The sequence below is a fragment of the Pongo abelii genome, chromosome 13, assembly GCF_028885655.2.
Source record: "Pongo abelii isolate AG06213 chromosome 13, NHGRI_mPonAbe1-v2.0_pri, whole genome shotgun sequence".
NCBI lineage: Eukaryota > Metazoa > Chordata > Mammalia > Primates > Hominidae > Pongo > Pongo abelii.
Genome location: NC_071998.2, coordinates 78,448,756 through 78,473,965, shown reverse-complemented (window position 1 = coordinate 78,473,965; position 25,210 = coordinate 78,448,756). Strand labels below are relative to the sequence as shown.

Genomic DNA, 25,210 nt, shown 5'->3' with positions numbered 1-25,210 from the left:
AAACAAAGAAAAGTATGTTTCCAAAATTTATTAATTAAATTTAGGTTTATTTTAGTAATAAAGTATAAATAGCAAATGGCATTCCTTTTCATTATTGGGTTAGTAGATACTACGTTCAGTATCTTTTTCTTACACACATCTAATGAAAGATGTGAAAACAAAAACTTTCACAGTGAAGAGTATACTCATGCACCATTAATTCATCATGTCCCATAGCTTAAAAAATTCCCAAGAAGTGTATCCATCTCTTTTTTACTGGCTCTACAATTTCTTCACTTTTGCCATCCTCATGGAACTGTCAGCCAGCATGTTGAAAGGATTCTCTGAAAACAAAGGCATCATCAGGTTCTCTGGGTTTTGGTAGAGACTGAAGGCCGACAGACCTCAGACTCATTTAGAAATACTTAGTTGAGGAATAACCCTTCATAAGCAGTCACTTGACAGGTGACATTTTAAATCTCCTGTCATTTACTGTGTCATTGGCTTACATCTGTTCTCAGGAAAAGTTCCAAAATTTTCACCATGAAATAAAAACACCCATGTCAATGTAATTCTTGTCAAGTTACTCAGCCTTATCTCTTGCCACTTACCGCACTCTGCCCTTTGCTCTAGCACCAAAGTGGACGGAGTAGAACTCTGTAGGGCTCTTCCTTACCTCAGGTTCTTTGCCTTCGCCTCATCTCTCTATCTGGCAAGCTTTTCCTTGTCCTTCAGGTATCTACCTATGTATCTCCTCCACCACAAAGCCCATGATATTGACACAAAAGTAGGATAGATGTCCCCTCTGTGGGTTCCAGTAGTGCCCTGCTTTATACCTGTCATAGTGTCTATGACTCTATATGGACATTGCCTGCCTGTCTGTTGTTTTAGATTATAGCCTATGACTGTTGAGAGGTGGACCATGCCATCTTCATCTTGTAATTCCAGTACTGATTCTAGTGCCTTAGCACGTGGGTGCTGAGTACATGAATGAAGAATGAAAAAGCTGTGATATTTAACCACAATTAGAATTAATGCCATGTGTTAATTATTTAATAGTAATTTTGCATTGTAATTGTACGTACATATTTCTCATTCTTATTAACTCGGATAACGTTCTCAACTCTTTAGATTTTAAACTCACACTTAGTTAACTGAAATGTTTTGGGTAAAGAACATAATCCTTTCTTTTTCTTTCCAGCTTTTGCTGTGTTGGGCACTTGCTCCCGTCTACTTTCTTCTCTAGAATCCACTGGTAAGCCACATCTAATAAAGAGAATATTTAACCATAAAATCTTAAGGAAAAGTTGTGTCACTTAAAAGATCATAAAACTTTATTACTGGGCTATTTACATGAAATTTTAATTGTTTCTTATAAAATATATAACATCACAATCTTTACTAAAGTAGAATATTTTCATATCATATGTATGATGAAAATTTATATGGTATTTTAAATGATGTTTTTTAGCCTCCTTAAGTTTTAAGTGGATCTTGCAAATGAACACCAGTATTATGGAGTTTGACATACTCAAATTGCCCGATTGTCAGCTGTTTAAACAGCCAAACAACCAAGTCATCCTTGATACTTTAGTAAAGGTCGTCGAAGGCTTCTTTGCATTTTGCAGGTTTTATTACTATATATAGTAGGAAACTTAAGGAGTACCTGCCAGGTTTGTCCATACTAATGTTATGAATTTCTTTTTGTAGGTCAACCGTATTTTGTGTGGAGATACTTTGAGGCTCTGTAAATATCTGGTTACTCCTAAAAACCCACTAGATTTAGCATTTCATTGATGTCTTGTCTTTGAACAAGTATTACTGTGATGGTTGCCGGATGATTATTTTCATATTCTCTTCTTTGTTCTACATGGAGAAATAAAACCAATAAATAAAGGAGAAGGGAAAGCTCATGATTCTGGTGCTCCAATTCCCCAAGATTAGGCCAGTAGTAGACATTTCTTTGTGTCTGACTTTATGTCTTTTTGATTTGTCTCTGTTACTCTTGTCAGCACTTTTTAACTTTCTGGCACAAGATGTTCTAAACTAATCTTGTATTTTCTCTGTCCCAGGCCTAGAATGAGTAATTTTTCTTAGAAGCAGAGTTGGAACCACCAATAAAGCAGAGGTGAGCCCTCCCCAGCACACACTCACTAGTCCCCAACAGAAGACCTGTTGCTGCATCCACTGAGGTACGAAGAAACTAGCAAAGGGCCTTCTAGCTGTCTGGGGACCATCCTCATCTGGTCCTTGGCTCAGCCTCAAGGGTTCTGGATTAGTTTCCCTGCAGCCTCTGTGCTGTGTCTCTGGATCGGGGCTCTGCGGGAAGGGCCCTGGGAGACCCAGCAGCACAGGGTGTCTCGTCTACCAAATGTCCCTTCCTTCCTCCCACTCTGACACTCAGGAACAGGGTAGATGGCATGTTCAGGCAGTGCCAGGCCACCTCATTGTTTCCTTTGAGATGGGCCCAGAGGGCCTTGGGGGGCAAGTGTGAAGCTGGGTACCTGGAGCCTGAGGCTGACTGTCCCTTCTTGTGTCTTGGAGGAGAGGCCTTGGGGCCCAAGAAAACCCCCAGGGCCTGATCTCTGGGCACACATGCAGGGAGGGAGGGTCTATGGGTGACCCTCAGCCGTTACAATGGCTGATTGGGGCATTGTAATGAGACGTTGGGCACCACCGCACAGGGGCCTCATCAGTGGACCATGGTCAGAGATGACCTAGTCAGAAGGACCTGGTCAGTTGGGACCCGATCAGCAGGGACTTGGCTAGGGTGTGGCCTCCTCAGTGAAGGTCTCACCAGTGGGGACCTTGTGATCTAGTCATTGGAAGCCTAGTCAGTGGGGACCTGGTCAGTGGTGGCCTTATTAGTGGGGCCTGATTGGTTGGAACATAAAAAGTAAAAAACTGGTCGGTGGGGTCTATTCAGTATATTAGGGGTCTGGTCAGTGTGGGTCCTTAGTGGCTTGGAGCCTGGTCAGTGATGGCCTGGTCAGAGGGGGCTCAGTCAGCTGGGGACTGATCCATGGAGAATTGTTCAGTGGGGGTGAGGTAAGCGGCAACCTGGTAAATTGTGTTCTTGTCAGCGGGAACCCAGTCAGTGGGGTCTGGTCCATGAGGCCTATTAATAGGGGCCTGGTTATGGAGATATGATCAGTGGGGACTTGGTCAGTGGGACCTGGTCAATGGAGGAGTGGTCATTAGGGGCCTTGTCAGTGGGGACCTTGTTGGGGGATGCCTGGTCAGTAGGAAACTGGCCAGATGGCTGCTGTGTGACCTTACACAGGGGGTTTGTCTGTGGAGCCTCCTTGCCTCCATCTGTAGGGAAGGTGAGTCAGGGCACCCTGGAGTGTTGCTGGAAAGGGAACGTGAGAAGATGTGTTGAATCGAGCACTGCTTGGCAGACCTCCAACTTTACACATGACCTGGGTTCCACCTAGAGAGGGTGCCAGCCCTCTCTGCTCTGCTCAGTGCCCCTCCTCTGTCTGCATCCCCAGGACCACCCTCAGTGGGGAGGGCAGAGATTGGGGAGCACCTGTGGAGGCTCTAATCCTGGCCCTGGGCCCTGGTGGTGATAGTGATGAGGACCTGGGTACACCTGTGAGTGGAGCAGCTAGGTCAGGCCAGAGAAGCAAGACAAACACACCCATATGCACATACACACACACATACACACATGCATGCATAAACACATTGCATGCACCCATGTGAGTTCAGGGGATAGAGGATACTGATTCTGGGCCCTCTTGACCCAAGCAGGTTCCTGTTGTGGTGCGTTGTGTCACCCCACGATGTCACTGTTGCTGAGCCCCCATCACCTTTGTGTTGTGGAGCAGTTAGAGACACACAGCAGTTTCTGTGAGTGGCTCTGCATGAAGGACCATTTTCTAGGTGAGAGGCACATCTCAGCACAGCTCACTGATCAGACTCAAGTGAGTGGAACCTGCTCTCTTCTCTTCCTCCTGGCTTAGGGACAGTCACTATCAGGTGGGTGGTTTTGGCCTCTGGGCAGCTACTGAGGGTAAACCCTGAGCACTCACCAGGTGCCTGTTCTGTGCTGACAGTCATCTCATTCATCCTGGCAGCAATTCCATTCTGCATCTCCTCTGGACACCCACAGGACCACCAGGACAACCCCATCATGGCCCTGTCACCAGGCCCAGTCTGGCTTCATGATAACCAAGATGCAGGTTCAGAGACAACCACCCTACTTGGTGCCTGCATCTGACCCTCCTTGGTGGGTAGTGATGAGCACAACATGGAAGAAGCCAGGGCAGCACGCGGCCAGCTGCCCTGCAGCCCCAGATGGCTTCTGGGCCTTGGGAAGTCATTCTCAAAGGGGAAGCTGGAAACTTTGATGTCCCTGGAGGGGAGGGTGAACGTGGCATCCTGACAACCCTGGCAGCCAGCAGCATGGCATACATCTTCTCACCCAACCTGTGGGACAGAGGCCCCCTCCTGGGAAACAAGATCCATACCTAAAGCGTCCTGGCCCAGTTGGGCCTCATCCTGGGCCCTAGGAGGGGAGGGGCACCATGGGCCCTCCAGCAGCAGTCAGGATTACCACCCAGGGGACTCAGCCTTCTGTGGCCCTGGCCAGACTTAGAATTTGGCCCAAGACAGGACAAGCTCACTCAGAGCAGCGTGTCAGTACCCAGAGCCTGTGCATGCCAGGCAAGGCCACGCTGGCTCAAAGAGCAACCAGCCACCTCTGCAAGGGTGTGCCTGGAGCAGGTGGACCAGCCACCAGCCTCACCCACTCAAGGAAACAGGGGTGGCTAGGTTCCCACAGCCTGAGTGGCTGCCACCTGATGGCTGATGGAGTGGAGGCCTAAGGAAAAGCAGATGGCACTGGGGCCCTACCTCCAGGGCAGAATAACTGATTTATCCTGACTGGCAGCGAGTGAGGTTGGTGGCTGGTCCACCTGCTCCTGGCACACCCTTGCAGAGGTGGCTGGTTGCTCTTTGAACCAGCTTGGCCTTGCCTGGCATGCACAGGCCTCCGTGCAACAACTGTGCTACAAATGGAGCCACATAGAGGAAATGAGCAGCAGGCTCAGGAGCAGGGTGTGCACTGCCTTTGGGGCTCCAGTCTGTTCATCAGGGCTCCTACAGCACTGTGGGCTTCTTGGGTGCCAAGAGGCAGACCACAGGCCATCTTGAGGAGGACTCTATGTTCAAGTGCAGAAAGGGCCCAATCTGGTGGATGAACCACACAGCCAGCTTCTAGGTGCAGGCACAGTGCCACATCTTCCGTCAATTCCTGATGTGCCCCACCAGCGCTGAAAAGACAGCCTGGAGACAGGGCAAGAGGAAGGCTGAGAAGGATGAGGTGGTGAGTTCCAGCTTCTTCCTGACTCTAAGCCCACCCCCAGGGTGGCCCTCAACCTTTAGAAGTGGGAGAGCAAAATTGAAGGCTTCGAGTGCTTCATCAAGAAGATGGACAACAGGGCACTCAGCTCAACTTCACAGCCAATGAGTTGACATGCAAGCTGATGATGGTCACAGGCTTTAAGAAAGAGCATCAGAAGGCAGCCAGTTCTTCTTCCGCCTCAGCCAGGCCTTGGATCTGGAACAGGCCATCACTTCACCAGAGATGCCTTCAACACTGTCTGTGAGCTCTTTGCCAACGAGCCCAGCCAGGAACTGGACTCAGTCATGGACCTGTTAGTGCTGTCTCAGGGACACCAGACCAACATCCTGGACATCATCCACATACACAAGGAAGCTCTTACCAAAGTCATGGAGAGTAGGCAACATGTGGCAAAAGGGAAGACAGAGGTGCAGAGGCTGATAACATCAGAATCACAGGAACAGGATTTTTTGGGACACTTTTGCTGAAATTCACCACTTCCATCCAATTCGAGTGAGAGACATGGACTCACAGATGCAGGATTTCTTGCAACAAGAGATACTGTTTTTTCAGAAAGTCACCCAGGAATTGATAGTGTTGAATGACTAGATACTCCACTGTGGACTGTTCCCAGTTCAAGGATACTTTCTACAGCAGAATAATAACACTAGCAAAGAGCTAGCGCCAGCTATTGGTGGTAGGACAAGGATGGTTTTGTTCTCAACTGAAACTCAGCTGAATGTAGAATTGTGTAGGAAACAGTTAATATGGTGATAGAACAGAAAGAGTAGCAAACATGAACTAAATCATGCTATGAATGCCTACACTACCATTGTAACTTTTGGAAGAATGATACCACTTATTTTATCGCTTTTTGAAGGATGAATATTTTAGTATATATGCTGTAGACCTCAAACCCTGTGAAGAGTCTCAAAGAAGCTGGCTGGATAAAGCCTGCTGTGGATGTCTTTATATTCCAAGGTCGGTGATGCAGTTTGAATATGTGTCCCTACCAAATCTCATGTTGAATTATATTTCCTAATGTTGAAGGTGGATCCTGGTCTAAGGTGATTGAATCCTGAAGGCAAATTTCTCATGAATGGTTTAGTACAATCCTCTTGCTACTGTCCTCACAATCATGAGTGACTTCTCATGAGACCTAGTCATTGAAAACTCTATGTCACCTCCCTACTCTGCGTGTTTTCCTCTTGCCATGTGAGACAACTCTCTCTCTCTTCACCTTGCACAAAGATTGAAAGATTTCTGAGGCCTCCCAGAAGCAGAAGCCAATGCTTCTGTCTACACTGTCTACCCTGCAGAACCATGAGCCAATTAAACCTCTTTTTCAAAATGAATCATACAGAAAATGGCAAATGAGGACTGGAGCGTTGCTATAAAGATACCTGAAAATGTGGAAGCAGCTTTGGAACTAGGTAATGGACAGAGGTTGGAAGAGTTTGGAGGGCTCAAAAGAAGACAGATAGATGAGAAAATGTTTGCACCATCTTAGACTGGTTAAATGGTTGTGACAAAAATCCTGACAGAAACATGGAAATTGAAGGCCAGGCTGAGGAGGTCTCAGATAGAAATAAGAAGCTTTCTGGGAAATGTCTTCCTTTTGGATATGGAAAGCTTACAGCTTACACAATGCCTGTACCATCATTGTACCTTAGAAGCAGTGAACTTGCTTTTTATTTCAGAGGCTCATAGGAAAAAGAGACTGTAGCCTTGACTCAGATGAGACTTTGGACTTTGTAACTTTGAGTTAGTGCTGAAATGAGTTAAGACTCATGCTGGCAAGGCATGATTGTATTTTGCAATGTGAGAAGGACATGACGTTCGTGGGGTCAGGGACAGAATAATAGGGTTTGTCTCTATGTCCCTATCAAAACTCATGTGGAACTACACTCCCTAACATTAGAGGTGGGGCCCAGGTGGAAAAAAATTTAGTCATAAAATGGTGTGGGAAGATCCTTCACAAATGATAAAGCACTGGGAGTGGGGAGTCGCCTGCTGAGAGGCACAGCCTCATAGACAAACTCTACTAGGGCAGTGCACCTGTGGCTTTGCAAGTTTTACCCCCACGGCTGCTCTCATGGACTTGGCTACTGTTGAGTGCCTGTAGCTTTTCCACACTGAGGGTGCAAGCTGTTGGTGGGTCTATGAATCCGGCTCTGCCTCTGCAGCAGGCGTCTGCCTGGAAACGGTGGGAGGTGGAGGTGGGTGTGGGGGGGCGGATCCTTCACCAGTGGTTAAGCACCATCTTCTTGATGCTGACCTTGTGATACGGAGTTCTGATGAGATCTGGTTGTATAACAGGGTGTGGGACCTCTTTCCTTTCTCAGTCTTGCTTCTACTCCTGCCATATGAAGCATCTCCTTGCCCGTTGGACTTCTGGTATGATTGGGAGGCTTCCTGAGTCCTCCTAGAAGCAGAAGCCAGTATGCTTCCTTTACAGCCTGCAGAACCGTGAGTCAATTACGCCTCTTTTCTTTATGATTATACACAAAATTAGTGCTGTGAAGTGGAGCTATGAAATGCCTTCAAGGCCTTTTCCCCCATCGTCTTGGCAACCAACACTCAGCTTCTTTTCCTGCAAATATCTGAAGCCTTTGTGAATTTTCCCCCTGAAAATGGACTTTTCTTCTTTTACCACATTACCAGGCTGTGACAAAGATATCCTGAGAATGTAGAAGCAGGTTCAGAAGTGGGTAAAAGACAGAGGTTGGGAGAGTTGAGAACGCTTAGAAGACAGCAAGATGAGGAAAAGTTTGGACCACTGAAAAGAATTGTTAAATACTTGTGATCAGAAGGCTGACAGAAAGATGGACAGTGAAGGCCAGACTTAAAAGGTCTCAGATGAAAATGAGGAATTTCCTGTGAACAGGAGCCACAGTTACATTTGATTGGCCTTAACAAATAACATGGCTGCATGGTGACCCTGCCCTGGAGATCTGTGAAACTATGAACTTGGGGGTGATAATTTAGGATGTATCTGATGGAATGAACATGTAGGCAGCATAGCTCCAGAGGTGTCCTGTCCGCGTCAAACAGCCTGTGTTCTTATGTGCGACCTAAGAAATGACCTCAAGTTGCAACTTCTATTTAAATGAGAAGCACAGCTCAAAAGTTTGAAAAATTTGCAGCCTAGCCAAATGGTCAAAAAGAAAAGCTGATTTTCAGGAGGAAAATTAGGGAATATTTAGAGTATTTGCATAAAAAAGAGCCCAGTGCAAATAGCCAAGTCAATGGGGAAAAGGCCTTGAAGGCATTTCAGAGACCTTTGCAGCAACCCTTGCTGTCACAGGCCCTGAGGCCTAGAAGAGAAAAATGGTTTCCTGGGCCAGCTCCATGGCCTCCCTGCTGTGTGCATCCTCAGGACACTGCTGCCTGCATCTGTGCAGCTCCAGCTCCAGCCATGGCTGAAAGATGCACAGGTACAGCTTGGGTCACTGCTTCAGAGGCGGCTCCAAGCCTTGATGCCTTCCACATAGTGTTAAGCCAGCAAGTGCACAGAGCAAGAGACTAGAGGCTTGGGAGCCTGCGTCTAGACTCCAGAAGATGTACAGAGAAGCCTGGGTGTCCAGGCAGAAGCCTTTCCAAGAGGCAGAGCCTCATGGAAACCTTTACTAAGGCAGCAAAGAATGGACATATTGGATTGAAGCCCTCACACAGGTAGGCACCGTTCTCCAAGCCCCAGATTCATAGACCCACCAACAGCTTACCCCCTCTGTGTGGAAAAGCTACAGGCACTCAACAGCAGCCCTGTCCATGAGGTCAGCAGTGGGGACTGATCACTGCAAACCCACAGGTTCATATCTGCCCAAAGCCTTGGGAACCCAGCCCTCACACCCCTGTGCCATGGATGTGGGACAAGGATTCCAAAAGGATGATTTTGGAGCTGTAGGATTGAATGACTGGCCTGCTGCATTTTGGACGTTCATGTATCCTATGAGTCCCATCAGTGTTTGTTTTTCTTTTGGCAATTTTTCTTCTATTGGCTGGCAATGCTTACCCATTGCCTGTACAATCATTGTACCTTGGAAGTAGTTAACTTGCTTTATAATTCAGAGGCTCATGGGCAGAAGGGACTGTATCCTTGTCTCAGATAAAACTTTGGGCTTTGGACATTTGCTGGAATGAGTTAAGATTTGGGGGACTGTAGGGAAGGCATCACTCTATTTTGCAATGTGAGAAAGACATGAGATTTGAGTGGGCAGGGACAGAATAATATGACTTGGCTCTGTGTCCCACTGATGTGGAATTGTAATGGGAAATGTTAAAGGTGGGGGCTGGTGGAAGGTGATTTAATCATGGTGGAGAGTGGAGGTTGGAAGGTGGGGGTGGCAGGGAGAATTGGGGGGAATTATGGTGGCATTGGGGGTGAAAGACAGGGGTGGGGGCAGATCCTTCACAAATGGTTAAACACCATCTCCTTAATGCTGTCCTTCTGATAGTTCTCTTCATAATTTTGTAGCTGTGAGATTGAATACTGGTCTGCTGGGTTTTGGATGTGCATTGGGCCTGTGGTCCCATTTGTGTTATTTTTCTGGGAAATTTCTTCCCTTTGGATTAAGAAAGCTTACCCAATGCCTGTACCATCGTTGTACCTTGAAAGAAAAGAACTCCGTGTTAACTTCAGGGACTCATAGGCAGAAGATACCGTAGCCTTGTCTCGGATGAGACTTTGAACTTTGTATAGTTGAGTTAATGCTGGAATGAGTTAAGGCTTTTGGAAACTTTTGAAAAGTCATGATTGTATTTTACCCTGTGAGAAGGACATGAGATTCGGAAGGGTCAAGGTCAGAATAATATGGTTTGGCTGTGTTTCGCTAGAAAAACTCATGTGGAATTGTAATCCCAAATTTTGGTGGTGAAGCCTGGCAGGAGGTGATTTAATCATGGATGGTCAGTGAGGTCCTGGTCAGTGAGGTCCTGGTCAGTAAGGTCCTGGTCAGTAGGGTCCTGGTCACTGTGGGCCTGGCAGCAGGGCCTGGTTAGTGGGGCATGGTCATGGGGTTCTAATCAGTGAGGGTGTGGTCAGGGAGGACCTGATGTGCGGGATCTGGTCAGCAGGGACCTGGTGCGGGGACTGCTGAGCACTGCTGGGAGATGTCAGGTGCAATGCACGTTATCAAAGGCCCTGTGGACAGCTCAGATGGGCCAGTGGTGCCCAAAGGCCCAGTCAAAAGTGGGTGTTTGGATGGACCTGGGAGATCTTGCTCAGAGATTTTTACAGAATGGACGCAAAGGAAGGGCCAGAGTGGCCGGTGAGATGGTCACAGTCTATGGGCTGCACAGGATGGAGGAAGCCAGGGAACAGGCAGGGTGGGCAGCTGGGGTGCAGGGAGAGGCAGGTGCATGCTGGGAGGTCAGACCTTCTCAGTGCTGTGGGGGCATCAGGTGGGGTGGGCTCCAGGTGCGCCCTCAGTGCACTGCGCAGGTCTTGGCCCAGGCTCCTTGGACCCTGGCCGAGTGATGTGGTCACTCCCTGGGGGACTGCTGTCGGGCCCTGGCCACCCACCCTGGGCAGCGCTGTCTCATCTCAGGACTGGACTTTCTCAGATCCTGCAGAGGGCACAGCCTCCAGTGCAGGAGGGGCAGCCCCTTGGTGCAGCCTGAGCTCTCCATGGGCCTGGAACATCCCCTGCCAGCCCTGTGCTCCCTCTTCTCCCATGTCCCGCTTTTCCAGTGTCAGCCAGCAGGGAGGCCCCGTCCTCCCTTCTCTATGTGTACCTGGGCTGAAATTTGCGGCGCATTGGGACAGGGATGGTGCTTCCCTCAGGCCCATTTAGGGAGGGGACTGGCTCCCAGCCTGGCACAGGTCCTCAGCTCTGCCTTGGTTGCCTGAGAGTGAGATGGTTCAGTCAGTGCCCTGAAGGTAAATGTAAGAGACTGTCCTTGCTGTGTGGGAGGCTGGTCTAGGGATGGAGGACTTAACAGGTCCTCCCAGTCTGTCAGGCCTAGACAGCACTGTCCTGTCTCAGGACTTAGAAAGTCCAGTCCTGAGATGGGACGGTGTTGCCCAGGGTGGCTGGAGCCTGACAGCAGTCCCCCAGGGAGTGACCACATCACCCAGGTGGGGTCCAGGGAGCCTGGCCTGAGACCTGCCCAGTGCATTGAGGGTATACCTGGAGCCCACTTCACCTGATACCCCCACAGCCCTTGCAGGGTCTGACCTCCCAGCAGGATCATTCACTCATCTGGGTCAGGGGAGTTCACCGCCCTCAGCAGCCTCCATGAAGGCCGCCCCCCACCTACACATGCACAGAGCTGGAAGTTCTGTCCCCACCGCCACTCCAGAGTGCAAGGAAGGGAGAGGCAGTGGGATGGGGACTCTGTGCTTCGCATGTTGGCTGAGCTAAGAGGGCCCATCTCCATCCCAGCCTTTGTCAGGGAGAGGAGGGGCTTCCCAGGGGCAGACATTATCTATTCTCCACCAGGATACCCAGGGTGAAGACTTCTCCCATTTCTGAACTCAGGGTCCAGCACTGCCCCACCCAAACTTCCACTATTTTGTGACACATGAAGATACTCGGCTGTGGCACTTCCTGGAGCCTGCATGGAGATGTTCAGCCCTGTGACATCTCTGCAAACCTCCCTACAGCTGCATAAAGTTTGAGGTGGACAGTAGTAGTGGAAAGATGGCTTGAACCTTATTTCAGAGTGGGATCTTCATAGGTTTTTCTCATCTTGTTTTTAGAATTTTTTCTTGTTTGTGTAAAGACGGTATTATGGAAATGTAAGGTTCAGTGAAGGAACTCAGGATGAAGATGGGCTTACAGCACCACTGTCAGCATCCCTCTATGTCCTGTCACTTCTAGAAACCAAGCCCACACCAAGCACGGCACAAATAAAAAACATCACCCTTTTATGAATAAAAAACCATATATATTGTGGAATATTAAATGTTCTGCGTGTACTAACATGAGAGAAAATACTTTTTCTCTACATAGAGTGAATTTTTTCTTGGGGACTTGTTTTTCTCTAGGGAAGGCTAAAAAAGAATTTGTGACTGAGCAAATTAGAAACCTCCCCGAAGAAGACAGTGCCTTGGACAGTGGTGATGGTGGCTGGAGGCACTGGGTATCTTCGGCCAGTGCTGAGGGGGACTGACTGGGGATACAGCTTTCTTAGGGACCAAGAGTTGGGGATGTCACAGGCCCCATTGCTCATTGTTGCACCGGACACTTTTCAATGGCTGCTGACCTCTGATTTGCCTGTCTCTGTTGGAACAACTCTGGCTCTTGAGAGTGGCTTGTTGACTGCTGGCTGCATAGCTCAGCATTCTGCTGTGTTTTGAGTAGAAGGGCTGCCTGTGGTTGCAGGGAAATCCACAGACTGGGGCTTGAAACTGCTGTTGGTGCTGATTTACCTTCGAGGCATGGCGCGCATGGCAAAGTGACATTTTCTCCTCCAGTATCTGTCCAACTGCTGTCATGAGCCGCTGAGCTTCAGCACTGCTGCTGTACTTGCATGATCGGTTTTTTACTGTTTTTTGGCTCTCGGCAGTGACTGGTGCTGGCTTCCTTTTTTTCTTTGAAAAAATGCTCTGAAAAAATTGCTTGATGTTTTCTCCAAAGTGGCTTATTGAAGGAGGCTGTTTCTTTGATGGCAGTAGCTGGACGCCTTCATTCTGATGGGTGTCTTCTGTCTTCCTGCCCGGGGTAAGTTGAGGAGTCCTCAATCGTTGAAACATTTCTTCATGTTTTTCAAAGTTGGGCTTCCTAGGGTTCTCCCTCTTGTGAGTAGGGGGAAACATCAGGCTTTGGCTCTTGCATGAGCTTTGACAGTTTGGATTCCTGGGCTCCTTGTGCCCCAGGTTGCTCCTTCTGGCTGCCATGAGGTCACGTAGCTCCTGGGAAGCCCGCATGTTCCCAGTAGGCATGCTCTGGAGATGGCCCTGGGGCACTTGAGAAGCCAAATTCTCTGAAGCATGGGGCAGAACAGATGCTTGCCTATCTGGAAGGAGCACAACAGCGGTGGAAACTTGAGGCTGGGTCTCTGACTTCGTGGCCATTCCAGGCTCAAATTCACTAACAACCTCCTCCATAAGACACAGCTTTCTTGGATCTTGGGAGACAGACATTCTAGGGAGTACAGAGATTTTGCTGGCCCCTGGAGCCTCAAAACCACGCACATCCTCACTTGTGGCTTGGAGGTTTGCCATCATACAGGTTGCCAAGGGGACTCTGGGTTGTGGCACTGCCTCCCTGGTCTCTCCAGCCCTTGAAGATTGGGCTCCTAAGCTCCTGCTCTGCTGGGTGCTGCCTGTGAGACTGTATGTGAGGGGCTTAGATGGCCAACTGCCCTCCTGTCCAGCTGTAGGAGCCTTCAAGGACCCATGATCATTCCAAGATGGGATCCCTCGCGGGGCCCTCTGGAACTGCTTACATGCAGGTGAGGAGGCCTGAAGCCTCTCTGGCATGTGAACAGATGCTTTGGTCAGCACCTGCTTTCTCAGACTTGCCATTGGTGGCTCTCTAAGGAACGTGGCCACCTCAACTTTTGAGCCAGCCCCAGATTCACAGGTGGCTGAGGAGGGACCGGCAAGCTGTATCAGGGACAAGGATGAAACCTTTTCCAGTTTAAAGCACTGAATGGGCTTGAGGACCCTGAGGGGTAGACTCCACCTGTGTTTGGCCCAAAACCTCACAATATGGGCTCCCAGCATCTGCTGAGTACATGGCTCAAGGAAGGAAAGCACCTGGGCTGTGTTCACACAGGCTTTCCCACTTTTCAGGGCTGCTAGATTGCTGGTTTTCACGTGGGTGTCAGACACGGGAAAAGCCTGGTTGACAGCAAGCCAGGATTGATGCACACTCACAGGGATCAAGCCCTCATTGGTCTGGCCCAACTTCCTGCCCATGTGGGCTTTCAGGATGTTTTCTGTATGATTCCTCTCTGTGCATCTTAATAAATCACTTCCCGAGTCACTCCTCAAGGGCTTCCTCAAGTTCCTTTCTGACTCCTCAGAGGTCACCCCCAGAACCTTCCCTGGGAAGCTTTCCATGCCCCTAGATAGATTTTGCAGGGTCTCACCCAGAATTTGCCCCAGATGTGGGCACGGGTCCCTCTCTAGCTGGAACTTCACCTTCTGTTCCTCCTTGCTGCTTTCGCCTGTGGACATGGAGGACTGCCAGGGTCTGGGTTTGCCCTTGGTCTGACTTGTCCCTGGTGATTTGTCCTGAAGCTGCATCAGATCCAGAGACTCCTGGATCCTTCCACGTTGCCCCACGTGTTGCTCCAGTTGTCTCCGGAGTTCAGGACTGACTGGAAAGTTCTCAGGCAGAATGGATGTCAATGTTTCCTGGGGAAGGTTAGGAGTGGAGACACTAAAGACGTCCTGAGATTTTTGGACACTACAGGGTAAAGCCAACCCACCTTCTAGTTGTTTCCTCAACAAAGGCCATTCAGGGTGCTGAGTTTCCGGTAGGGAGAGAGCTTGCACTTTATTCTGCGATGCAGGGCAAGCTACTCCAGTGTTCTTGATCGGGGATGGAAAAGCAGGAGATAGGACTGGGAAAGAGGATTGAAGATGGGCCTGAGCCTCGGCCTGAGCCATAGGTGTGGGCCGGAATTGGGGTGTGGATGAAATAAAGGGTTGGGACTCAGGCCCCAGATGGGACAGGGGCTGGGCCAGGAAAAGCAGTGGGGACATTGTAGTCTCCCTTTGGTGGGAAAGATGATCTTGCTGGACTGAGTTGAAGACGCACCAGGTTCTGGTAGTCTCCTGACACCAGAAGGCAGAAACTTGACTGTTTGAGCCGCCAAGGCCTGAGATGGCTGGGACAGAAGCCGCCAGATCCTCACGTGGAGACAAGCTTTGAGGGACAGCGCCTAGTGGAAGTGCCACTGAGTCACAGTGAGATGGAGTTATCAGAGTGGAGTCCTGCAGGGGAGGAGCAGTGAAGCCTTTTGGAGGAGGCGGAGAGCAGGCCAGAGGATCAGGGGTGTGTGGTGGGTGAGGGAAAAGTGCAGGTGGCTCGGGTGAGGTGTGTTCTAGGAGAAGGGAAGGTTCTGGTGGCTGGGAGGCACTTAGAGAGGAGACTGAGGTGGTCATTGGGCCTGGTGATGGGGTGGAGGCCAGATCTTCAGGATGCTTGGTTTGAGGATCCAGGGAAGCTAACGGGGAGAGAATGGGAGCCGCATCTTCCATAGGCTCATGAGAGGACCGGGAGGCTCCATCAGGTGCTCTTTTGCCCACCTCACCTGGGGGGTCTGGACCGGAGAGCTGACCAAAGTCACCTTTGTCAAGGTGTGGCCCCAGGAGGCTGCAGGAGACAGGAGGCACAAGCTGCAGCCAGGAGCAGGTGGGTTCGGAGGGCAGAGTGGGCGCTCGGGCCACAGCCCCTCCACCACCCCACACCCTGACCGCCCAATTCTCCTGCTACCCCTCGCCCCAGGGCTTTACTTCCAACCCTCTGTCCCCCTGGTCTCCCCATCCCAGGTCAGCTCCAGGCTGCCTATGGCCCTGGGGTCGCATCCCAGCCCTGGTAGGAAGGATGCAGGGAAGGGGAAGTGCCTCACCTCTGCAGTTGTGAAAGCAGGTCCCAAGTCTCCTCCGGGCCTCTCGGGCACTCTCTACAAGCTGGAAATCAGACCAGGTTAGGGCAGTGAGGAAGGGGCCTGGGATCTCACAGGAGGATGAGTGTATGTTTCTTTAGGGAAGACCATGAGGAATTAGACCCTGGAACCCACCCATCTGTGTCCAAAACCACATGGCCCCGATGGTAATAGCAAGGCATGGAGGAAAGGGCTTTGTCATTCACAAAGGGCTTCTACACACAGGCCCCCCACCCCCATAGTCCTCACAACTGCCCTGTGGGGAGAAAGGACTGGGGTGGTCTCAAAGAGGAATCAGCCTTAGCAGAGTTGAACAGCTGTTCCCAGGGAGCGGGAGGCCCCCTCACCCCCCTCCGCATCCAGGCAGGCATTGGTCTCCCCAGGACACACACACTAATCCCTGCTGGGTAACGCTCAGTCCTTGGCCCACCATGGCTTCATTCCGTCATGGAATCTGAGAAGGACCCGGGGTTCTGATTTCCTTCCTGGGAGCACCCACCTCAGGCTTCTTCAACTGACTTCTTCAGAGTCAGTTCCCTCCGGGACAGACGAGATGAAATTAACTCTAGTGTGCCCTGGTAGAGCCTTACCTCTCAGACTGTGGTTTTTCATCCTGCCTCTGGGCCTCCCCCTCCGCCATACTGGACACTGGGAGACACGATGACGCGGGGAGACACGATGACGCGGGGAGACAAGATGACGCTGGGAGACAAGAAATGGCGAGGAGCTAGGACCGGCTCTCTCTCTCCGCCCCCAGCCCAGCCGCAGCACTCTGCACTCATGAACCGCATGGTTCTCTCTGTCTTGCTCAGGGAGCTCTGTGTGCTTCCTCCCATTCACGTTTAAATGGATGATAAACTGCTTTTCTTCTTAGAAAAACAGGAAGAGGGGGCCGGGCGCGGTGGCTCACGCCTATAATCCGAGCACTTTGTGAGGCCGAGGCGGGTGGATCACCTGAGGTCAGGAGTTTGAGACCAGCCTGGCCATGGTGGAACCCTGTCTCTACTAAAAATACAAAAATTAGCCAGGTGTGGTGGCGGGCGCCTGTAATCCCCAGCTACTCAGGACGTTAAGACAGGAGAATAGCTTGAACTCTGGAAGCAAAGGTTGCAGTGAGCCGATATCGCTCCATTTCACTGCAGCCTGCGCAACAGAGACAGACTCCGTCTCAAAAAATAAAATAAAATAAATAAAAATAACACACACACACACAGAGGGATTTTCAATATGAGGTCCACCATGGACGCCATCAGTCCCTGTTCCTCTGTTCTTGGAACACCCAGGCTCAGGCCCGCAGGCACCACTAAGCTGTCAGGTAGGATTCTGCTTCTCAGGAGACAAGAGGAGACGCCGGGCCCGGTGGGAGGAGGCCCTCGGGGGCCCAGCACAGGTCCCATATCACCCCACACAGAGGAGGCTGGGCCCCGAGCCACCTGCCCCAGGAAGGGGCTGATGAGCCAGGGCTCAGGGCCTGGCCTCGGACAGAGACCTCCCCTGTCTCATGACCAGAGACCTCCCCGGTCTCATGACTGTTCCTGGCCGCTGAGCCCACGGGTTTGTTTGATTTTGTCTTCACGCCTCCTGCGCTCCCCAACAGATGGACTGAGGGCTTGGGATAGAAATCCCTGTACACAATCTACCCCTACCAACCCCTGGCTGCCCTGCCTCTCCCTGGAAGCATGATGTTCTGGTCTCTCCTGAGACTTCCCATCGCGGAAGTCTCTCCACTGGATTTGGAAAAGTGAACTAATAATAAAAAGAAAGGAGAGAATCAAGCTCTGTGGGTCTGGACTGAGGGCTCCTTACCTTTCTCTTCCTAGGCAAGGGTGAGGGTGGGTCCTCACAACGGAGGTAAGATAAGTAGGGGAGTAATAGGAAGAAGAACCCCAGGGCGAACACCAAGGTGAGGAAGATATCCAACACCCATGGTGTGGAGCTGGGGGCGTTTAGCGATGAGGCACTAAGTAATTTTAGAGGAAAGGGAAGATTCTCCATGTGAATAGGCACATTGCTTTCAAGCAACTGAGCTCTGGGCATCCCCGTGGAGACTAGGGACTGGGGCCCAGGCCTGCATCACAGAGCTGGGGCCTTCACATCACAAAGGGCCCCTTTGTTGGGGAGGGGCAGTAAGAGGGGGAGGCCGAAGCACAGCCCCTCCCTACCCCCCAAGCCGGGGATCCCTCCACCCGCCCACCTTCCAGATCCCTCCTTCCCCCTAAGTTTTGTCAGTGATAGAACTCAGCCAATTTTCGATTCTTTCTCCCTGGAACACAGATATTACCTGGTTCCTTTTATCTGTTGGAGTCGGTGGCTTGAGGTTACCTATTTTATGGCCTTTGAAAATCTGAAGTTGACTCTGAAATTTTGGCTATGTACCAGGGATTTTTATTCTCAGAATCTCATTTGTCCTCAACTCCAGCTTTCCCACACAATGTTTTTGTCTTATATCAATCCAGGGACAAAATGTAAAGTTGTTTTACTCTTATTTAGTTTTGCAAATTTTGAATAGTAAGTTTTAAAAAATTATTTCTATCTCACTTTCCTTTTTTTTTTTTTAATTAATTAATTTATTTTTTTGAGATGGAGGCTCTCTCTGTTGCCCAGGCTGGAGTGCAATAGCCTGATCTTGGCTCACTGCAAGCTCCACCTCCCGGGTTCAAGCCATTCTCCTGCCTCAGCCTCCCGAGTAGCTGGGACTACAGGCATCCGCCGCCACCACGCCTGACTAATTTCTTTTTGTATTTTTAGTAGAGACGGGGTTTCACCGTGTTTACCAGGATGGTCTTGATCTCCTGACCTCATGATCCACCGGCCTTGGCCTCCCAAAGTGCTGGGATTACAGGCGTGAGCCACTGCACCCAGCCTTCTATCTCACTTTCAATCAAAGAGACCTACCCACATACAATTGAGATTTTTTTTATTTTTTTAAATTTTATTTATGTACTTAGGTATTTATTTTAAGTTCCAGAGTACATGTGCAGGACATGCAGTTTTCCTTTTTTTTTTTTGAAATGGAGTCTTACTCTGTTGCCAGGCTGGAGTACAGTGGTGCGATCTTGGCTCACTGCAACCTCTGCCTCCTGGGTTCAAGCAATTCTCCTCCTTCAGCCTCCCAAGTAGCTGGGACTGCAGGCATGCACCACCACGCCCAGCTACTTTTTGTATTTTTAGTTGAGACAGGGTTTCACCATGTTGGTCAGGATGATCTCGATCTCTTGACCTCATGATCCACCAGCCTTGGCCTCCCAAAGTGCTGGGATTACAGACGTGAGCCACGGCGCCTGGCTGGATTACAACATTTAATATTGTTAAGATGGCAATACTTTCCACAGCAATTTGCAGGTTCAATGCAATCCCTATTTAAATTCTATTTTTTTTTTGCAGAAATTGAAAAATGTATCCTAACATTTATAAGGAGTGTTAAGGAAGTCCAAATAGCCTGAACAATCTGGAATAAGAAGAATAAAGTTGGACTCATGCTTCCTGATTTCAAAACTTACTTTAAGGCTATAGCAATCAAAACAGCATGGTACACAGTGTGGCATAAAGACAGATATATATGTAATCCCAGCACTTTGGGAGGCCAAGGTGGGCAGATCACTTGAGGTCAGGAGTTTGAGACCAGCCTGGCCAACATGGTGAAACTCCGTCTCTACTAAAAATACAAAAATTAGCTGGGCATGGTGACACGTGCCTCTCTAGTCTCAGCTACTCAGGCGGCTGAGGCAGAAGAATCGCTTGAACCCAGGAAGTGGAGGTTGCAGTGAGCCAAGATCATGCCACTGCATTCCAGCCTGGGTGACAGAGTGAGACTCTGTCTCAAAAAAAAAAAAAAAAAAGGAAGACAGATATCAGACATATAAATCAAAAGAACAGAATAGAGGGCCCAGAAATAAACCCTTGTACATATGTTCAAATGATTTTCAACCAGGGTGCCAAGTCCATGTGGAAGGACAATCTTTTCCACAAATGGTGTTGAGAAAGCTGGGTACATTGTATCTGTATGTAAAGAGTGACGTTGGGCCCTTACGTATACTATATACATAAACTAACTCAAACTGGATCAAAGGCCTAAACATAAGACTTTAAACTATAAAGGTCTTGAAAAAGCATAAAAGAAAAGTTTTTTGACTTCGGTTTGGCAATGATTATTGGATCAAAGGCACCAAAAGCACAGGCAATAAAAGAATATATAGATTTCATCAAAATAAAAATACTTTGTGCATCAAAGGACACTATCAATAGAGTGAAAGGCAACTCATGGATTGCAACAAAATGTTTGCAGATCATACACACTGATACAAGATTAATATCGAGAATATATAAAGAACTGCCAAAACTTGACAACAAAAGATACAAACAAGATGATTCAAAAATGGGCAAAAGATTTGAACAGATATTTCTTCAAAGAACATACACAAATGCACAAGATGCTCCACATTACTAATCTTTAGGGAAATTTAATTCAAAACCACAATAAGATATCATTTCACATCCATTATAATGTATATTATCCAAAAAAAAATAAGCAACAAGTGTTAATGAGGATGTGGAGAAATTGGAACACTTGTGCATTCTGGTGGGAATGTAAAATAGTGAAGCTGGTGTGAAAAACTATTTGGTAGTTCCCCAAAAATTTAAAAATCAAATTACCATATGATCCAGCAATTCCACTTCTAGATAGGTATATACCGCCAAAGAATTGAAAGCAGGAACTCAAACTATTACTAGCACATCAATGTTTATAGCAGCATTTCACAATAACCAGAAGGTAGAAATAACCCAAATGTCCATCCACGGTGCGTGGATTAACAAAAGGAGGTATATAAATACTAGGGAACATTACTCAGCCTTAGAGAGGAATAAAGTTCTGATACATGCTACGATATCAACAAATCTTGAAGAAGTTGTGGCGAATGAAATAAGCCAGATACAGAAAGAGAAATACTGTGTAATTCTACTTATATGAGGTACCTAGGGTAGTCAAAATGCAGAGACAAAGCATAATGTTGGTTGCCAGGTTTGGGTGTACAAGGAATGGGGAATTACTGCTTAATAGGTATAGATTCAGTTGGGAACATGAAAAAATTCCGTTGGGAAGATGAAGAAAAAAATGTCTGGGATGCAGATGGTGGTGATGGTTTTACAACAATGTTAACGTATTAGACTTAACACCACTGAACTGCACACTTTAAAATGGCCGGAATAGTAAGTTTTCTTATGTATATTTTACTTCAGTAAGAAAGCCAGAATTATTAATGCCCCAAATAGGGAGATGAAGTAGAGGGTGCCTCGCATGTTAACCAAAATGATCTCTCTTTTAAACCAAAATGATCTCTCTTTTAGACAAAGAGGATAAACATTTTCTTATGAGGGTTTTTTATTTGTTTGTTTGTTTTTGTTATGTCGAACCTCTTTAAAATGTTTACAAAATGTTGAAGTTCATACAATGGGATAATTTTTTCAGTCAATTTTTTGTTTGCATACCATGTTTGCAACTTCTTGCTTTAGGCCATCAAGAAAAATGTCCAAGGGGCACTGAAACTGTCAACATTGGGAGCTAATTTCGAATATTGTCTAAAGGTGTTGTTTAGGGAGGTCGTTTCTCATATTTTACATTAGCTTTAGCTAAATAATATTTTAAGGATGCAATATTTGAGTCCAAATTGTGCTTGAGGTCTCCTCATACCCATTAAATAGACTACTCAATGGTAGGAATATTTTGATATTGTTGTTTTAAGGTGCCTCTTAAATGGACAATCGCTGCTCTCTTAGCTATAATTCACAGTTATTACACTGGAACGCTGCTGATGTGGTGGTAAGGCATTGTAGAAGGAAAGCAGTGTGTAATTTTATGTTTACATATCCATTTTCTAGTGGGCCTGAGTCCCTGGGCTCTGACCTTCAGAAGAATTTCTTGGCCATTTTTTTTAACCCTTTATGTGAGACAGGAAGTCTAGTGTGGGCTGAGTTGTGTAATTGCCCTTCCCCTGGGTCTGTTAAGTATTTCCTTTTGAGGACAGGTCTTTCTTAAACAGAGCCCTATGTTCTAGTTGTATGTCAAATGGTAACTTTCCCCTCTCTCCCTGCCAGGTTCACGAAGGAATTTATTTTCTGTTCACAATGAGCACCTGGTGGGGCTCCTGGAGGTAACACTCATGTAAGTGTGGGAGAATTCAGGCTGTTTACATATGGGAGCGGAACCAGATCTTTTAATGTGCTTATTTCTGTTGACCTAAAAGAAAGAGGCTGGGCTGGGCACTGTGGCTCACACCTGTAATCCCAGCACTTTGGGAGGCCAAGGCAGGAGGATTGCTTGAGGCCAGGAATTCAAGACCAGCCTGGGCAACATAGTGAGACCTCCATCACTACAAAAACCAAAATTAATTAGCCGGGCATGGTAGTGCATGCTGTAGTCCTAGCTAATTGGGAAACTGAGGTGAGAGGATCACTTGATCCCAGGAGTTTAAGGTTACAGTGAACTTTGATTGTACCACTGCACTCTAGTCTTCCAGTCTGAGCCACAGAGCAAGATCCTGTCTCTTCAAAAACAACAACAACAACAACAACAACAACAACAAAGGAAAGTGAGGACAGCTGCCCAAAAGACTCAGACCCAAGAAACCCTGGATAGGAACTCTATATGGCCTTTATTAAAAACAAAAAAGGGAGACGAGTGGGCTGATACAAAGCGATTTGTCAGGAATTCTCATTGGTTATAGAAATAACATTGGCGGGGGGGCGTGGTGGCTCACGCCTGTAATCCCAGCACTTTGGGAGGCTGAGGTGGGCAGATCACGAGGTCAGGAGATCGAGACCATCCTAGCTAACATGGTGAAACCCCGTCTCTACTAAAAATACAAAAAATTAGCCGGGCGTGGTGGCGGGAGCCTGTAGTTCCAGCTACTCGGGAGGCTGAGGCAGGAGAATGGCATGAACCCGGGAAGTGGAGTTTGCAGTGAGCCAAGATCGCGCCACTGCACTCCAGCCTGGGAGACAGAGTGAGACTCTTGTCTCAAAAAAGAAAAAAGAAAAAAGAAATAACATTAATTAGTGATTGGCTATACATTGTTAAGCTCTAGAATGTGGGTTACCATGTCCAGTATGGCATTATTAGGCTAATTTATAGCTACTTGTGGCAATAGCAAGCAGTTCCAAGAGATGAATACATAGCTCAAAATGACTGCTATCTCTTTTTGGTTTGGTTTTGCCTTGACGCCTCCTGCGCTCCCCAACAGATGGACTGAGAGCTTGGGATGGAAATCCCGGTACACGATCTATCCCTACCAACCCCTGGCTGCCCTGCCTCTCCCTGGAAGGATGATGTTCTGGTCTCTCCTGAGACTTCCCATCGCGGAAGTCTCTCCACTGGATTTGGAAAGGTGAAACTAATAATAAAACAAAAGGAGAGAATCAAGCTCTGTGGGTCCGGACTGAGGGCTCCTTACCTTTCTCTTCCCAGGCAATGGTGAGGGTGGGTCGTCACAACGGAGGTAAGACAAGTAGGGGAGTAATAGGAAGAAGAACCCCAGGGCGAACACCAAGGTGAGGAAGATATCCAACACCCATGGTGTGGAGCTGGGGGCGTTTAGCGATGAGGCACTAAGTAATTTTAGAGGAAAGGGAAGATTCTCCATGTGAATAGGCACATTGCTTTCAAGCAACTGAGCTCTGGGCATCCCCGTGGAGACTAGGGACTGGGGCCCAGGCCTGCATCACAGAGCTGGGGCCTTCACATCACAAAGGGCCCCTTTGTTGGGGAGGGGCAGTAAGAGGGGGAGGCCGAAGCACAGCCCCTCCCTACCCCCCAAGCCGGGGATCCCTCCACTCTCCCACCTTCCAGATCCCTCCTTCCCCCTAAGTTTTGTCAGTGATAGAACTCAGCCAATTTTCGATTCTTTCTCCCTGGAACACAGATATTACCTGGTTCCTTTTATCTGTTGGAATCGGTGGTTTCAGGTTACCTATTTTATGGCCTTTGAAAATCTGAAGTTGACTCTGAAATTTTGGCTATGTACCAGGGATTTTTATTTTCAGAATCTCGTTCGTCCACAACTCGAGCTTTCCCACACAATGTTTTTGTCTTATATCAATCCAGGGACAAAATGTAAATTTCTTTTACTCTTAGTTTTGCAAATTTTGAATAGTAAGCTTTAAAAAATTATTTCTATCTCACTTTCCTTTTTGTTTTTTGAGACGGAGTCTCTCTCTGTCGCCCAGGCTGGAGTGCAGTGGCATGATCTTGGCTCACTGCAAGCTCTGCCTCCCGGGTTCCAGCCATTCTCCTGTCTCAGCCTCCCGAGTAGCTGGGACTACAGGTGTTCATCGCCACCACGCCCGGCTAATTTCTTTTTGTATTTTTAGTAGAGACAGGGTTTCACTGTGTTAGCCAGGATGGTCTTGATCTCCTGACCTCGTGATCCACCCGCCTCTGCCTCCCAAAGTGCTGGGATTACAGGCGTGAGCCACTACGCCCGGCCTTCTATCTCACTTTCAATCAAAGGGACCTACCCACATACAATTAGGATTTTTTAAAAAACTTCTATTTACGTACTTATGTATTTATTTTAAGTTCCAGGGTACATGTGCAGGACGTGCAGTTTTCCTTTTTTTTTTTTTTTTTTTTTTTGAGATGGAGTCTCACTCTGTTGCCCAGGCTGGAGTGCAGTGGCACGCTCTTGGCTCACTGCAACCTCTGCCTGCTGGGTTCACGCCATTCTCCTGCCTCAGCCTCCCGAGTAGCTGGGACTACAGGCATGTGCTACCACGCCCGGCTAATTTTTTGTATTTTTAGTAGAGACTGGGTTTCACCATGTTAGCCAGGATGGTCTGGATCTCCTGACCTCGTGATCCACCTGCCTTGGCCTCCCAAAGTGCTGGGATTACAGGCGTGAGCCACGGTGCTGGGCCTACTGTCTTATTTTAATGTCTCTCTGGGCTTGATAATTTAAAAGGACTGGCATTCCTCTGATAAAAGTTATTTTATTTTCTCATTTTTCCATCAATATATCCTGTTCAGTGAAATATCTGTTCATGCCTTTAGCCCATTTTCTAATTGGATTGTTTTTTCTTGTTGTCGTTGTTGACTTTTGAAAACTTTAAACAATATTCTAGATATGAGCTCCTTGTCAGATATGGTTTATCAGGTGTGGTTTGCAGTTTTCTTCCAGTTTTTACCTTGTCTTTTTATTAACAGGCTCTTATGCAGGGCAAAAGTTTTACATTTTGATTACAGCCAATTAATAAATTCTTATAATTGATTGTGCTTTTCTGGTGTCATGTCTAATAATTATTCATCAAGTACCTAGGACCTGA

At 48.1% G+C, this 25,210-nt stretch overlaps 1 protein-coding gene and 1 long non-coding RNA gene across 7 annotated transcripts; one reads left to right on the top strand and one right to left on the bottom strand.

Moving 5' to 3' along the window:
* The first annotated feature begins 4,982 nt into the window (after window positions 1-4,982).
* On the top strand, window positions 4,983-23,407 carry LOC134759736 (uncharacterized). Of its 2 annotated transcripts, none has more exons than XR_010136438.1 (4): window positions 4,983-6,762; window positions 7,675-7,798; window positions 21,989-22,055; window positions 23,134-23,407. It is a non-coding gene; the product is annotated as an uncharacterized LOC134759736 (long non-coding RNA). The 2 variants fall into 2 exon arrangements; XR_010136439.1 differs by having other exon boundaries at window positions 4,983-7,252.
* LOC100435406 (putative spermatogenesis-associated protein 31C1) lies at window positions 12,054-23,758 on the bottom strand. Of its 5 annotated transcripts, XR_010136437.1 has the most exons (6): window positions 17,702-17,984; window positions 16,486-16,597; window positions 15,860-15,920; window positions 15,542-15,603; window positions 15,046-15,221; window positions 14,424-14,848 (listed from the first exon to the last, which is right to left on the bottom strand). XR_010136437.1 is itself a non-coding variant. In XM_054521058.2 (5 exons), exons 1-5 carry the CDS (start codon window positions 23,572-23,574, stop codon window positions 12,486-12,488), a joined length of 2,442 nt encoding a protein of 813 aa, XP_054377033.2. In that variant the 5' UTR covers window positions 23,575-23,758; the 3' UTR covers window positions 12,054-12,485. The 5 variants fall into 5 exon arrangements, 4 of the variants coding, with proteins under 4 accessions (XP_054377033.2, XP_054377032.2, XP_063570077.1 ...); XM_054521058.2 differs by lacking the exon at window positions 17,702-17,984 and adding exons at window positions 12,054-13,291; window positions 23,344-23,758 and having other exon boundaries at window positions 14,372-15,603; XM_054521057.2 differs by adding an exon at window positions 12,054-13,291 and having other exon boundaries at window positions 14,372-15,603; window positions 17,702-17,972.
* Between the last annotated feature and the right edge of the window lie 1,452 nt (window positions 23,759-25,210).